This window comes from Nelumbo nucifera, chromosome 2 (assembly GCF_055504915.1).
Source record: "Nelumbo nucifera cultivar China Antique chromosome 2, China Antique-T2T, whole genome shotgun sequence".
NCBI classification, from domain to species: domain Eukaryota; kingdom Viridiplantae; phylum Streptophyta; class Magnoliopsida; order Proteales; family Nelumbonaceae; genus Nelumbo; species Nelumbo nucifera.
Genome location: NC_142650.1, coordinates 31798769 through 31816146, shown reverse-complemented (window position 1 = coordinate 31816146; position 17378 = coordinate 31798769). Strand labels below are relative to the sequence as shown.

Sequence of the window (17378 nt, the reverse complement as noted above, 5' to 3'; positions counted from 1 at the left end):
ATTATTAATTGATTAATATTTTACTATAGCACTATTACTTTATTACTGTTATGCTAACATTTTATTAATAATTTATTATTTAATTATTAATATATTATTATCTTATTATTACTTTAATAACATTTTATTATTTTATTAATATTAGGGCTTATGGGTTTTTTGTCAGGAATTCTTTACTTCCTAGAATGAGAATTACATTCCCAAGGGGGGAGCCTAGAATGGCCATTCATGGGGGAGTCCCATTCCAACCAAATAAAGGGTTGGAATCAGAATGGCTCCTTGTGATTCTAATTCCAGTAGGAGACTGATTAAGTTTTGTGTCAATTTGCAACTATGATTTGTTGCACTTTTATTTAATATAAAATTTATATTTTCTCTTTTTTGCACTCATTGTCGGTAAGGGTGAGTATTCAGTTTATTCGAATAAAAATCAAACAAATAAATAAAAAATTTAAAAACCAAATTAAAAAAGAAAATCAAACAGAAAGTGAATTATAGAAAAACCATAATTTTCGGTTAGGTTTTTGGTTATTTCGATTAAAATCAAATTTCATATATTATATATTAATATATATAAATATATTATATATTATATGTTATATATTGTATATTGTATATTGTATGTTACGTATCATATAGCAAAATTCAGTTAATTCGGTTTCTTCGATTAACCGGATTTCTAATTCTAAAAGCCAAAACCAAAATATTCAAAAACCGAAATAATCATATTGAAATAACCGAACTTAAGAAAAACCGAAACTGAAATTATCAGTTCAATTTTTCAGTTTTAACCAAATAATGCTCACCCCTAATTGTTTGTGCAAATTTTGCATCTCAAAAACTGATACAAAATTTGCGCATTCTTCATATTACACCAACTCTCTTTCATATGGTGGGAATCACTCAATCACTTCACCTTGGTTCCTACCTCACTCCCAAACAAATGACCCTCGTAATTCCTCAAGGTACCAACTAGCCTGGTGGTAATGTCTCTGGGGATTGAGTCCCACCTTCACCTAGGTTGGGGGTTAAAAAAAAGTACTACTCTTACCTCCATTATTTTTCATATAAAGTGGGGACTGCTACAATATCTTTCTTCTTCTTTCTTTCATTCGTTTGTATTTTTCACAATGACAAACCCAAATCAAAAGCAAAAGTAAACCAGAATTTATACTTATTCATTTGCACTCCTATGTATTTACACCAATATAAATGAAATTTGCACTGAAAACAAACTAACATTGCCATAAGCAAATTGATGAATTTTTTTTCTTCCAACATAGCTTAATATGTATCTATTAACAAATGAATGTAAATAAAAGGAGTCTGAATCTAGTCCCAATAAATCATTATAGCCATGAGCATCTCGCCATGAAAGAAAAGTGAGATATTCCCAATCACTTGGGATTTGCTGCCTAGAGCAACACCATAGTGTATTGGGAACATCTCCCCATTCATAACAAGGGAGATATTCCCAATGCGCAGCTTTAAGGTCTCGTGGGTAAAGATATGGAGCCCGTTCCTGTGTGGCTATAATAATTTGTTGAGATGCAAATAGAACAATATAGAACTATAGAAGGGTGGCTCCTTACCAAAAGAGATTTCCTTTTAGACATATAACGTATTTATTATAGGGGAAGGACCAAACAGAATACATCTCATCATGGAGAATTTGATCATCTAGCTAGTGAGATTCTCTAGTTGATCCATTTAGAAATTAAAATCTTTTATCTAAAATAAATAACAAAAAAAAATTACAATAATATAATTCAAGCGGTCTACCTTTGTGATTTCAAACTATAATAAAAAAGATTCAGTCCATGCACCAGATTTTTTTCTTTTTGTTCATTTTTATACCCTTTAATTTTCTTTTAGTAATTCTAAAGCTCCATTTGTTTCAGGGCAAAAAAGATTATTTAACATCTTAGGTGATGTTTGGCATCAATGCCATTTTATGAGAAAACGATGTCACATAAACGCCACATCAGATAAAGCAGTGCTTCAAATAATATACCCTTTTGTTTGGTACCGTTTTTCTAGAAAAAATGTTGCTCCAAACCACACTCTGAAAATCAGGAAAGTATGGTGTGGAGCAACACCAAAAACATAATGACATGGCGTCAATGTGGCATCATCTTGGATGTTGGATAACAGGATCAATGTTGAAAACTTTACTATCAGCACTAGGACCAAATAAAACCAGTATTGTTTTTTCAAAAAACACTTATATGATAGGACTGTTTCCAAACAAAAAATACTTATAACTCCATATATCCAACACCATTTTTTTCAGAAAACGGTATGATGTTCCCGGCACCGATGCCAAAACATATACTTAAAAAATAAATTTTAGTAAATAAAAGTATGATGTTTTTGCTATCTATATCCTTTTATCTACAGGTGGTCCAGGAGGCAATAAAATTGGAAAACGAGTTCCAATGTGGGCCCAACCCTAAATAGGTTCGACTTCCACATGTGGACTCCACAATTGCCAATTGGTATCAAATGTGGGCCCACCAGTAGGCCCCACCTTAATTGATCTAGAGCGATCAGTAGGATGTTGAGATGTTCCTTGTTCTATTCCAAGTCTAATAAAAAAATTGCATCTCTCTTCTCGCTTCAAAACAAACGGAGCCTTAGAAAGTGACAGTAAAGACTGCAAAATACATGGCACGCGCGTCTTTGTTATTACCTCCATTCGTTTCAGATGCAATGAAATGGGTATGTGGGCCCTACCCTAGCTAGTGTAGGTTCCCATATGTGGACTCCACAACCGTTATAATATGTGGGCCCACCATATGCGCAGGTCCAACAAATTGATCTAAAGCGACCAATATGATGTTACTTGTTCTATTCAAATTCATAGAAGCAAACACAGCCTCAAACTCTAGAATAAGAACAAAAAAAATATGCAATTCATTTTGAACATGTGTCTAACAATTGGACTATCTCATGTAAAATGTATTCTTTCTAGAAGGCATTGTTTTAAAAGGCTTAAGCTTTACGTAAGGTGCACAAATTTTTCTCCGAGAGGCTTAAGTCTTTATTAAAATGAGGTGTAAGTCTTTATTAAAAGACACAAGTATCAAATATTAATGAATACAAAGTTGCTTAATGCAAAATAAAATAAATTTTTACAATTTAAAGCATATAACAAATACTTCAATAATTATATGTCAAATAAAAAAGAAAAAAAAGAAAAACCAATAAAGCAAATCAAGTTCTATTAGTTTTTTTTAGTGTTTTAAGAGAGCTCAATACAAAAAGGACTAATTAAGTTCTTAGTTTCTTTTGGATAAATTAAGTGAGATTTTTTTTTATTATTCTAATTGTAATGCCTAAGTTTGTTATTTTTCATATTTTTTTATACTAATGGATCTTTTTTTCTTTTTAATAATAATAATAATAATAATATCAAAATCTACTAAGTTGTTTCCTTTTTTTCTAAATTGGTCTTTTTACATGAAATGTAAAATGTATATAATTGTTAGTTGATTAGTTATTCTTTTATTTAATGCTTATATGTTAAAACTTATTGCTTATAAACTTCTAGTTTATGGATTTGTGTACTTTCTATCATTTTAATTTAGTGTATTATATGATATTTTCATCAATTTACAAACTTTAATTAATTTTTCCCTTAAACTTTTTAGGCCATTATGCCTCAACTACCCCTTTAGCCTTTTAAAACCTTGCTAGAAGGACAAGTGGATCATCCCAATCAATTTCTCATGTAAAAGGAAAAACTGGTTTAACACATTTTAAAGGGTCAAAGACTTACCCTAAGTATTCATAAATTGACCTAAAGATAGACTTAGTATATGCTTGGTTCCATGGGTATTTATAGATGGACTATTTATTGTTTTCAACGTTTATTTGTACAACTTTACTTTAAACGTTTTTCACTTTAAACATTTCTTGTTTTTGTTGTTTGGTTGGGCATTATTTTAAACATTTTTTTACCTTCCACCTTAGATAAACACCCCATAAAGTATGCCACATAAGCATTTAATTTCAAGAAATGTTGGGGCGTTGGGAGAATTTAGTATTTATTTGATAAACGTTGAAACTAAACAATGATTTTATATGCAATAAACGTCAATACCTATGTGGTGCTGAGGTGGTGGCATTTTTTTTTCAATAAATGCCCACAGAACCAAACACTCTCTTAAATATACCTTGTGACTTTTTATCCTTCATTTTCTTTTACATTTTTAAAATATACACTCAATTTTTCAAACTCATGTGGATATTGGGCATATTAGTAAAAAAAGTCAAAGCACAATACGTCTCCACCCCCGACAATAGGACCAAAAAAATACATAAATAAAGAAAGAAACGTGATAGTTCTCACAAAGTGAGATAATGACTGAAAATTTGTTAACTTTAATATGTGAATCTGATGTTGCGTGAACTAAACGCTCCCTTTTGGAAGGTCGCTTAGACGTTAGGCTGGTGATGTGGCCAGGTCGAGCTACAAGACAAAGGAATCAAAGTGTTCTAGGGTGCTTTACCTGGTGTGGGCACTCCGATGCTTAAGTTAGCGATGCAGGTTTTTGAAAGAGTTAATAGCTTGTAAGCAAGAGAATGCGAGAGCTAAATCGCACGTACCTTTGTGAGGCTGGAGGCGAAGCCTTTATATAGGCAAGCTACCGTGGGCCTCATGATGTGTGTCCGAGATCAACGGCCCATCTAACCCAAAGTTAGCTTCGTACATGATGAGGGACTCCAAGTAAGATGATAAGGCTTATCCAGGTCCGTCCGAATGAGGTAGGGTGAAGATAAGATCCATTGATGTATGTCGTGATCCCGAGGAGATTGGAGACAACTGGCTTGCATTTAGAATAAGGCTATGTAGTAAGCTGCTCAAGCCTCGGTCTAACTGAGTGACCTGAGGTGCCCGAGGTGACTAGGATCACTAAGGTGTCCGAAGTTGCTAAAGTGTCACCACATCATTAGACAGGCCAAATTATCTCTCATTAGAATCCTTCCTACCTCCAACTCAATTATTTTTTATTCTTCTGAATATTCATGTATTGTGGATTCTTGAAACCATGGAAATAGCCTCCAACTAAGACTTGAAGATAAATGAACCTACTATTGGCTATTAATATCTTGCTATGTAAAACACATTTGTTTTGATGAGCGGGACTTTAAGTTGAAACAATCCCCTCTCTTTCAACCTTTGAATCTAGAACATAAAATGGAATAAAATTCATGGAAGCCTTGATTCCTATAACCAAATATTTAGAATTCACTTTTCAATCTCTCTCCTATTTTTAACACTTATTTAGTATTCCATTTTTTCTCTCTCCTCTCATCATCGTGATCATTATTTAGTATTCCATTTTTGAAGATGAATGCATCACTTCTCCTTCTTTTGCTTTTGTTCAAAAGGGAAAAATAGAATTTTCAAAATTTTAAATGAATTTACATGTAATGTTTCATTGATGGAGGGTATATTTAAGTCTTTTTGAAAAAAAAATTAGGGTATATTTTAAGTCAAAATATGGAAACTATGGGTATGCCTAAGTCTTTTACCCTAAACAACATGTACTATCTCATGGCTACTTCAGACATGTGTCTATCCATCTTCTCTAAAAAGAAAAAAAAAAAGTATTTAGATACAACCAGGATATTAGAAAAACTTATAATCAATCAACTATATTATTATATAAAGGCAACCAATTTAGCATACAAAGATTCAAAATATTGGTCCCATGTATCATATCAATCAATTTGGATATGAATACATATTGTAATTTGCTTTGGATACACATGGATATAGTGGAGAGGGATGAATATATTTGAATAAAGTGGGGAAACTCTTCCAAATCTTACAAATACATCAATAACACTAAAATTTGGAGTTTAAAATAACTATGAATGGGGTATAAACAAATAAAAAAATGTATACTTTAATAATTTTTATGAAGAGGTACATTCAAATTAACAATACTTAGAGTCTAGAATATATAGATGCCATACGATAACATTATTAATAAAACATAAAAAAAAAATGCTTGAGCTTACAATCTACTAAAATTTCATTAAGAGACAAACTAAATTGTTTTTAGATCAATAAGTTAGATAGATCATTACTAAATGCATCTTATACTTCTTCCTTACTATGAAAGTCATTTAGAATATATAAAATAAATTATTTTTTGGATTTTTCTAAAATAATTTGTGAAAAAAAAATCACTTTTGGCATAAACTATTGTTAGATCAATGAGTTTAATGGATCATTGATAGATTCATCTTATAGTTTTTTTACTGCAATGAAAATCATTTAAAACACATACTTTTTTATAATTTGATTTTCCATTTTTTTGGGAAAAAATGCATAGATCTAACAAGTATATATGAACCACCAGTATAATTTGATGTATGTTGACAATCCAAATCGTAGGAATAGGCTATAAAATTTGTCAAAGAAAATAAAAGTTATTAAATAGCAATTTGTTGACCTATGGTTAGAAGCTTTTAGCCACAGTCATAACTGCTACTATAGGTCCTTTTTATACTCAAGTAACTCAAGAGCACAAGGACGATTCCACCCATACCACATGTATCGATTCTATTATATCAATATACCATTATGATATATGATGGGAGAAGTTATCTATTACAAGTTGAAGTGAATAAAAGGATTAAGGGCCTGTTTGATGATTAAGTACTTGTTAAAAGAAGTACTTCTTTCACAAGTAATTCTTAGAAGTATTTGTTTTAACAATCACTTAAGGTTGTTTGGTAACCCACTTTCTAAATCACTTATTTTGTTTTTAAGCATTTATTGGGGTGAGGATGTTTGGTAAGCTACTTTCTTTATAAGTGCTATATTGACACAAATGACAATTTTAACCATCATTTCCCTCATACATATATACAATGCTTTTCACATGCTATGCTATATATTTTAACTGAGAGTCCACGTGGACCCACACATGAATCTCCATGTGGATCCAATAACAACAACAACAACAACAACAACAATAATAATAATAAATAAATAAATAGTCAGAATAATAATAATAATAAATATAAATAATCCTAATAAATAATAAATACTTCGGGCTCCCTCTCCATCTCATACTTCTTCCTTTTCTTCTTCAGAACCCCCCCCCCCCCTCCCCTTCATCATCTTCCTCACGACACAGAACCAACGGCGACAGTTCATCATCTCCATCATTTACTAAGCTCCATTTCCTTTTGTGTTCTCTCCCATATAGGTTCTCAATACGCCAATCCTGCAAAAACTCTCAAAATTTCGGTTTCTGGGCCTAAGTCCCCCCCCCCCCCCCCCCGCAATCCACTGTTCATCATCTTCCTCACGACACAGAACCAACGACGACAGTTCATCATCTCCATCATTTACTAAGCTCCATTTCCTTCTGTGTTCTCTCCCATATAGGTTCTCAATACGCCAATCCTCCAAAAACTCTCGAAATTTCGGTTTCCGGGCCTAAGTTCCCCCTCCCCCCCCCTCCGCAATCCACTGTTCATCATCTTCCTCACGACACAGAACCAACGGCGATAGTTCATCATCTCCATCATTTACTAAGCTCCATTTCCTTATGTGTTCTCTCCCATATAGGTTCTCAATATGCCAATCCTCCAAAAACTCTCGAAATTTCGGTTTCCGGGCCTAAGTTTTTATTTCCATGTCATTACGCCAAAGCCCAATTGAGGAGCAACAGAGGTTCCTTAAATTTATTTCTTAAAATCTCATTTTTCAGCCTTTCTCACTTCTCTGTTGGTGGCCGGAAGTTGCTCGTTTCCGTGCATTTTCGACGACATTTGAATCGGCGGAACTCGTTGAGAAAGAAACTCATTGACGAACAATAGGTACACCGTAATCTTGATTCCTTCAACCCAGATTCCAATTTTCAAAACCTCTGCATAATTTCAGATACGACTGAAAGGGTTTCTGTTGACGAGGATGAAATCTTGAGGAGAAGCTGAGTTGTACCTTGGGCTTTCAGACAAGGACTTAGCGACGGTGGTGAGTGGCAGCATTGAACAGGAACGATAATGGTCGTCAATGGACATGCAATTGGTGCGTTGTTACCTAGTAATAGAGATGTTTGAATGAATGGAGGAGATATAACCCTCATGGGGGTATTTTAGGTATTACAAAAAATTATTAGGGACTGGTTCGTCCCATTTTTTTGGAGAAGTACTTTTTCAAGAAGTACTTAAAAAAACCAATTTGAAGTAACTTTTTTAAAGAAGTACTTCTTCTCCACTTTTTTATCAAACACACAAAACTACTTAATAATCACAGTTTTTAAAAGTAGTTATTTTAAGTGTTTTCAAACACTACCTAAAGATAGATCAAATTAAAAATATAGATAAAAATAATACGAAATGATTTAAGTATTAATAATTTAACAATAAATATGCAATTAAGTAGAATGAAGTGATCAAATAGGATTCATACCGCTGACCTCATCTAGTTGAAATTAGGTTTAGATGATGATAGATAGATAGATAGTGGGAGCAAAACAAAAATGTCAGAATGGTACCGCTGACCTCATCTTGTTTGACGCATTTTTCACACAACGTGGACCGTTCTCCTGTCCAGCAGGACGCCAATGTAGATCTATCTACATGAAGCTGAAGGTTTCCGATCATGACAGCATTTAACCCAGCAGCTTCAGCGCCACCAACGGCTGATACTGTTCCACGTTTCCAAGACTGATCCTGACATCCTGGTCCTCACGCACGCCATCATGTGAATGGAGCGCCATGTAACATCACCTCTTTGATTATTTATTTACGCATAACAACAGAAAGCGTAATCTGAATGACCTGTCCGTCTATGGGAATTGCCAATTGGCAAGACGTGGAGAACTGGAGACATGTTTATTTTCTAGTGGGAGTACTACATGATTCATCATTCATGTACTACCGGAGCGGAGAACACGGTAAGCTGATACGTCATCGTCATGACTTTTACTGTCCACCTCAGACATCTTAATCTCACCGTACAGGTGGGATGAATCCTGACCGAGAATTTATCTCAAATTTATGAATAGGTTGAAATTTATAAGACTACTAATAGACTAGGAGGGGCTATAATTTTAGATTTTTTGGTGAACTGCAGTCTACCTATCCCTTAATTTAACGGACGGACCCAATACAGCCTTTAATACGTGAAAGGCTGAAAGCTTTGTGTCATGTCATGTTAAACATTAATGATGAATAAGTTCTAACCTCTAATGGTTTTTATTCGTTTTGTGTCGGGTACTCGGGTTTTGGAATTGCAACGGGGCGGGGCGGGGGCACCCGGCCCTCTCTCTTGAAAAGAGGAATTTCCAATTTTTTTGTTTTGAGGCAATTATTTAAAAATATGTTAAATTTTGGAATTATCTTAGAAATAAGATTAGAGGAATTTGAGGGTATTTTAGAAATAGGATTATAAGATTCTGGTGCTTTAAAAATTTAGAGGGAACTCATAAATATTTTAGAAATTAAAATTAAACCTAGAGTTATTTTATTAATTTATTACCATGTTCAAGTTGGGTTTGGAGAATTATATGAAAATTCTGTCATGATTTGAGGTAAAAATTAAAATTAAACCAAGGAGTATTTTTTAATCCCTGCTCTCCCATTTGACACGTGTAGAAAAAATACATAGTAATTGCAGGAGTTTGTATTTGATCCTCAAAGGCAAGGTTCAAAATATCAATACGCCCGATATGCCAGTAGGGGTATATCGGGCGAATCGATACTCATTTTTATTGTTTTTCTTTTTCTTTTTTTGCAACTGGTCAGGAGGGGTGGTTTAGGGCTCTTCCACCCCCTGAACCGATCAGACCCCCGATACACAAGTCATGCCAGCCCATAGGTAGTACCACCCACTTTACAGCTCTAGATTAGGGCTGTAAACAAATCAGATTTGGATCAAATTCAGGAAAACCCAAATCTGATCCAATTATTGAAAACTTGTATCTGACTCTAATACAAAATCCGGTTGAATTTGAAGACTTCATATTCAAATTCGAATCCTAATGAACTCATCAGATTTAGATTTAATCTGACTCTACTTTAATTTTTTAAAATATAAAAAAGTTAATTACTTTTCAACTTTTATATATAATAATTTAATGTAAATATAACATATTGAATTTATTCTATATAAAAATTCAGATAGAATATAATATATAAAAATAATTTTTATAATTTTAAATATAATTTATACATTATATATTAAAATCAATAAACATTATAATATAATCAGATTCAAATTATCAATAAATATTATAATTGTGTCAAATCAATAAATATATTAAAATATTTTATAATTGGATCAAATGGAATCAATTCCAAATCTGACCACTCAGAATTGAATGTAATCAATCTCGAACCAGCCTTGAACTGGCCATAGAGAATCAACCTTGGTATAACCAGTATGTGAATGGAACTTCTCTGAAAAACAATCCAAAATACTTTGAGGATGTGAAGGCTTGAATCCAAGCACTTGTGTGTGCAAAGATCATGGTCTCACATGACCATTGAGTAACTTGAATGGTTTGATCATTTTTCTTCAATTTGATATTTGTGTACAATAAGTATATATATATATATATATATATATATATATATATATATATATATATATATTGATTACTTGCCTTTGCCCCCATAGGGGCTGTAATTCAAATCTCTTTGGCATAGTATAATACTTTTTCTAGCAATATTAATAATTCTTCACAAAGGTGGTGAGAGCCGATAGCGGGGCTCAAAACCACATCTCATTTAGGGCTAGTTATCCAATTTACGTAACAATTGAGCCACCACTTACTTAGTTGTGTGTACAATAAGTATTAAAATACAATGACAAATTTTAATCTATATTATTATTATTATTGAAAAATCAAATTTTTAAAGAACATATTACATTTATTTTAAGAAAAAAGAGTAAAAAAAGAACAAATTTCACAAATATACCCTAGGTCAAAGCCAGAATCTTGATAAAATAGGTTTCGGTTTTTGAAATCGACCCTACTTAGGTTTTGCCTTCAAACGAACCGAACCAAACCTATTGTCATCCCTAATCTTTACCATCTATTATTCATCAATGAACTGGATTTAGGGACTCTGGATCGGTTGCATTTTTTCACTGCACTTACCTAATGTTGGTGCAGGGTAGGCCCACATTTTCACATTTTTTAAGTCTAGAGAAGAAATGCTTGTCCTCAGGGTAGGCCCACATTTTCACATTTTTTCCCTGAATCCGCCCACTGAAATATTTATTAAAGTTGAAAAACATAACCATCTAAAAGCTAAAACACTTTTAAGCCCTAAGCACGAAGCCTAAATTTGGTATTAATTATGTTAATATTTTTTATAAAAAATGGAGGTTTATAGAATCTTTTGAAGAAATACTTATTATATTATTGTCTAAATTAATTACCAACAGGCTACAAGATTCTCTCCCGAATACTTCCAATTTCCTTCTGATATGCAGAACCACAGTTAATTTAAATACCTTTATTCTCAATTCCAATTGTTACAATTACAGTTATAGTTTATTTTAAATTTAGGCTTAAGCTGTGTGGTGTGATTCCTGAAAACCTATTGGCTTGAAGTTTGGACAAGCACAAATTCATCCATATTTCTATGCCTGAAATTTTATTAATTATAATGGGGCAGATAAAAATTAAACACTGAATCTTTTGGTCGTATAAATTCTGATAATATGAAACCATTCAATCTAAACTTTTAAGTTATTAGGTAAGATCCCTCAATAAATTTCAATTCTCTAACACTTTATTTTGAAGGGCGGTTGCCTTTGTATTATGATTTATGCAGAGCAAACATTGGAATATTGGTGGCTATGGAGGAAGACCTAAACATATATAAAAAGACCAAGCTCTAAACTTAATATTCATGTAAACTAGAGACCCACAATAAGGAGAACCATTGACCACCATTCTTTTTTTTTTCGAGCTAACATGGAGTTTGTTTCAGTAGACAGAAATAAATAAATAAATGAAAAAGACAAAAAGAAATATATAAAATTAATGTCTAATAGGACAAGAAAATATCACAAACCAAACCATGTAGTTCCCACATTTTTTTCCTTAGTGGAAATATTAAAAGCTAATTAGGGTCACCTTCCGTAAACATTTTCTATGACAGTGAGACAAATTGATAGGGCACTCACACTCACACTTCTATGGTTATGATTTTCTTATACGGCCACTATCTCTCCTCACTAAGACTCTATACCTAATGTAATGTTGCTAGTGTCAGCTAGGCCTACTGAATTTTTATCCACCACCAGCCAAAACAATTGCAAATAGTGACAGTTTGTTGGTATGGCAAGTAAATGATCCTGTGGGCTTTGTTGTCTTGGAATTTAGGGCCATGTGAGGAGGGGACCATTAAGAGAGAATGATTGGTTAAAGAATGGCAACATGATCAATCAAGATTCTTGATGCATTATATTATATGTGAAATTGTCAATTCACTGAACTCTGTTGCTGTTGCACCCATGCACATGCAAAGGGTAGAAGAGATGGGTCAGATCATGACTCAGATGTTAGATCTAAATTGAATATAGGAAGAGTACAAGAATACAAAATACTTGGTTCATGGGTTTGAGTTCTCTTGGGTGATTGGGTCTTGGGTGGGATTTGCATATGAAATACTTAGAATTAGAAGAATTAAACCCCATATATCAAGGAATTGGAAATCCCCAGCACTCCTTGTTTGTTTCTTGCCAAACAACTACAGTCAATCTATTTCTTCCAAGGAACTATAGCCAAAGCTAATTTTAGGTAACGAAAGGCGAAAGGTGAGAAGGAATAGAAGAAGGGTTGGGAAGGAAAAATGTTGGGATTACTCACAATTAGACCTGTTTATGGGCTGGGTCGGGTTGGGTTCGGGCCGGGCCGGGCTTTTACTGTGTATTAATAAATTTTTTTAAGGACCGAGCCCGAGCCCGGCCCGACCATCGGGCCTATAATTTGGGCCCGAGCCCAGCCCTCATAAAAAGCCCGAAGCCCGAGCCTGGGCCCGGGCCCAAAATTTATCCTATATTATTATTATTATTATTAATGTTGAAGCAGCTGAATAAAGAGAGAGATAGATTGAAATTATAAAGAAAGAATAAAATATATATATATATATATATATTAATTATAAATATATATTTTAATAAATATTATATTATTTATATATTTTATATAATATATAAAATACATATTATATATTTTATAAAATATATAATACTGAGTCGGGCCGGGCCGGGCTTTTTTGACAAATCCCAAGCCCGGCCTGAAACACAATCGGGCTTATTGTGTTAAGCCCGAGGTCAGGCCCGCGGGCCTAATTATATGACCAAACCCGACCGGGGTGCGGGCTGGGCCGGGCCGGGCCGTCGGGCTACCCGGCCCATGAACAGGTCTTCTCACAACCAAACAAATTCATCCAAAATTCCAAGCCAAATTTTCGAAAAAAGAAAGGAGAATTATTGCAGAAGAGAAAATATTTTAAAACTACGGGTCACCGGTAACCTACGGTTCTTTTAATTCCAGGAAATAATTACCAACATTTAAAGACAATTAATTCTTTAATTAGGTTTCCAGCTGCAACTTGTGTTGTTGGGCCGTGGGCCATAGCTGGTTTCATGCAAGTGTGCAACGAGGCGACTAGAAAGCTGACATCACGCTCTACCCAAGAGACGTGAACAAAACCATGTTCCTTTCTGGAGGTACCTACTACGTGGGCTCCTGCTACTAACCATCTTCGCCGTTGAAGGAGTGGGACCCAACCTCCTGCCGTTATGCCACTTGGCAAACCAGCTTGGAGGAAGGGTGGATATTCATGGAATACCCAATTGATGGCTCAGATGTCGTGGTTCCGCGCGTGTGACGTGTGGGAGATGGGACCACCGACCTGTGGGACCCGGAATCTGGAGAGACTAGAGAGCTAAGCTGACTAGCTGAGAACAGCAAATCGATTGAAGTCCACAGGGATTGTCTGTCTGTTTCCTGTGAGCATGTATTATGAGGAGAGAAAGAGAGAGAGGCGGTAGAGACTCTAGGGCCTGGGCCTCTGGGCCTGTAAAAAGGCGGTCACTGCTCACTGGGCTCTCGTCTCGCGGATTCCTCCCAGAGGCGTAAACAGGCAAACGACCTCACTACTCACGAGTCACAAACCGCTTCGGTCGTCTTTGGCGAGTCGGATACGACATATGAACGTACAAAGAAAGTGGAGTGGAGGCTCTAGTCTTACGTCTATTCATGCAATGGACCCTACATTCCAGCCTCGACCATCTTGGACCGTTCGATGCGTGGTATCTTAGGTCGGTAGACGGTGGTTGTGCAATGTGCATGCATGTATATAAATAAAATACTTCGTGTCCAACGGCGACGTCGCCGTCTCCGATTCGTACGGGCGGTTGACACTTGACTATTTCAGTGTTAATCTTTCTTCTCACTATCCAAAAATGCCCCAACTTCTTCCCGTTAATTACGGTACTTTCACCGTTACCAAGAGGAACTTACAAGGGTAATATGGTAATTCAGATGCTCTAAATCAGTATAAAACGAGAGCGTGAGGCACCGATCCGATCCATGAACTCAGAAACAGAGAGCTCTCCGAAAGCCCAGACCAACCTACACTACTCTCTCGCAGCATTTTTCCTTTTGTTCTCAGTTCCTGTGAGTCTCACAGGGAATGCAGAAAGATGGGAGGAGCTCCGATTTCCAACCCTGATTTGGGAGGGCCGGCCTCCAGGAAGATCAATGGTGGGAGGAATTGCCACCGTAAACACGTCGAAGACGGGTAGACTCCTTTCTCCGGCCACCCCCTCCTCCGCCTTCTTCTACTCCTCCTCTTACACTTCCTAGTTAAAATCCCCAAAAACATTTTTTTTTTCTTTTTTGTTTTCATTCTTTTCTGTAAAGAATCCTACTTCACGTCAATGGCGGATAAGAATAGAGGCGACCAGAGCTCGGTTCTTCACGGGAAGTACGATCTAGGCCGTCTACTGGGTCATGGAACCTTCGCTAAGGTCTACCATGCCAAGAACCTACAGACCGGCAAGAGCGTGGCGATGAAGGTTGTTGGGAAGGAAAAGGTGATCAAGGTTGGAATGACGGAACAGGTAAAGCGGGAGATTTCGGTAATGAAGATAGTGAAGCATCCCAACATCGTCGAACTCCATGAAGTCCTCGCCAGCAAGTCCAAGATCTACTTCGCCATGGAGCTCGTCCGAGGCGGTGAGCTTTTCTGCAAGGTCGCGAAGGGTCGGCTGAAGGAAGACGTTGCACGCGCTTACTTCCAGCAACTTATCTCCGCCGTCGATTTCTGTCACAGCCGTGGCGTATATCACCGGGATCTGAAGCCTGAGAATCTCCTACTCGACGAGGAAGGAAATCTGAAGGTTACAGATTTTGGGCTCAGCGCGTTCACCGAGCATCTGAAACCGGATGGCCTATTGCATACGACGTGCGGGACTCCGGCGTACGTCGCGCCGGAGGTTATCGGGAAGAAAGGGTACGATGGGGCAAAGGCGGATCTCTGGTCATGCGGCGTCATTCTGTACGTGCTTCTTGCAGGTTTCTTACCATTCCAGGACGACAACATTGTAGCCATGTATAAGAAGATTTACAGGGGAGATTTTAAGTGTCCGCCTTGGTTCTCATCCGAGGCTCGCCGACTAGTCACGAAGCTATTGGACCCAAATCCCAACACTCGGATCACTATAGCTAAGATCATGGAGACGTCCTGGTTCAAGAAATCGTTGCCAAGGACGATAAGAACGAAGGAAGAAATGGAATTCGAGAGCTTCGACGGAGAGGAGAATGGCGCCAAGTGGAAGCAACCTGAGACACTTAACGCCTTCCACATAATATCGTTGTCGGAAGGGTTCGATCTGTCGCCGTTGTTCGAGGAGAAGAAGAGGGAAGAAAAGGAGGAGTTGAGGTTTGCGACGACGAGGCCGGCGAGCAGCGTGATATCGAGGCTGGAGGAGGTGGCGAGGGCGATGAAGTTCAGCGTGAAGAAGAGCGAGTCGGTGGTGAAGTTGCAGGGGCAAGAGAGGGGAAGGAAAGGAAAGCTAGCGATCGCAGCGGAAATCTTCGCGGTGGCTCCGTCGTTCTTGGTGGTGGAAGTGAAAAAGGACGGAGGAGATACTCTGGAGTACAACCAGTTCTGCAGGAAGGAGCTCCGGCCGGCTTTGAAGGACATTGTCTGGACATCTCCGGCGGAGAATCCGACGCCTGCTTGAAGGAGCAGAGCGGGGGAGAGTGGAATTTAGGAATTAAGATTTTTAATTAATTAGTATTTATGTGATTATTGTCAATAATCATGATTAGGTGAAATGGAATCTTTCTCTTCAGTTGTTTGTGTCATTGTGTATGAGATCTGCTTTCGTGATTCGTTTATGGTGTGTGTAGGTAGCTCTTTTGTTTGGTTGCAGAAATTACATTCTCTCTAGCTCTGTTGTTTTTTATTCGGATCCAAACCCGTGTATCTGGGTATACAGAATTACGGGTCGGATATGGGCTCTTTCATTTTTCTTAGTTTTAACCCGAATCACATGACCACATCATATCCTACCTACCCACACCTCCGTGTCCAATGCCATAGTTATCCGGATCATGCCTTCCGCTGTGTTTGGTAAGAATGCAGATCTAAATGCATCATACAATTTATGATAATGTAAAATTTGTTTAAATTTAAATTAAATAACTTTTGTATTAGTTGCAAAATACAAATACACGAATTCTGAAATACAGCCCCCATACTGTAGTAGTTCCTCCCGTGGATTTGGCATCAATCTACGGTCAGAATTCATAATATTGCAAATGATTTGGGTGGCAATTCTACTCTATTCTTGGGTTGGGTAAATGTGAATCTCCCGCCCCATTTTATTTTATTTGAATGGAATAAAATAAAAACCAAAACAAAAATCAAATCAGAATATGCTTTTTTTTGCATTCAAATAAATGTATACATCTCAGATCTCAGTATCCAAAATAACCCTAATGCAACCTTCAACCTGATGAGCCCATGAATTTTTAATAATAATATTTTGAAGATATTCATGGCGGTAATGGACATTAATTAATATGCCAAAATTGAAAGTTAAAACCTTATTGGGTTGTTGGATTGATTTCACTCTACCGATCTCTACCTACCTTTCCTTTGGTGTTTGAAATAAAAAAAGGTAAAGAAAGGGAAAGAATTTGACGAAGGCCAACTTCATTGGTTTATGGGGAAAGCTGTGCTTTTTGGCAGTTGGCAGATTTTTTGTATATGGAAAGTGAGTATTTCTTTTCTCTGATTTGATTTACCTTTTTCTCTCAAAACGCCTTTCTCCTATCTCTTGTCCTTTTTGAGTATCAACCCATATG

The 17378-nt window shown here is 36.2% G+C and overlaps 1 protein-coding gene and 1 long non-coding RNA gene across 2 annotated transcripts; both read left to right on the top strand.

The window, feature by feature from the left end:
* The first annotated feature begins 7131 nt into the window (after positions 1–7131).
* LOC148802074 (uncharacterized) lies at positions 7132–9233 on the top strand. The gene is made up of 2 exons (XR_016082894.1): positions 7132–7848; positions 7913–9233. It is a non-coding gene; the product is annotated as an uncharacterized LOC148802074 (long non-coding RNA).
* A 5708-nt stretch (positions 9234–14941) lies between these two features.
* Positions 14942–16249, top strand: LOC104603318 (CBL-interacting serine/threonine-protein kinase 6-like). The gene is given in 1 exon segment (NM_001319695.1): positions 14942–16249. A coding segment is annotated over 1 exon segment (1308 nt).
* The last annotated feature ends 1129 nt before the right edge of the window (positions 16250–17378 follow it).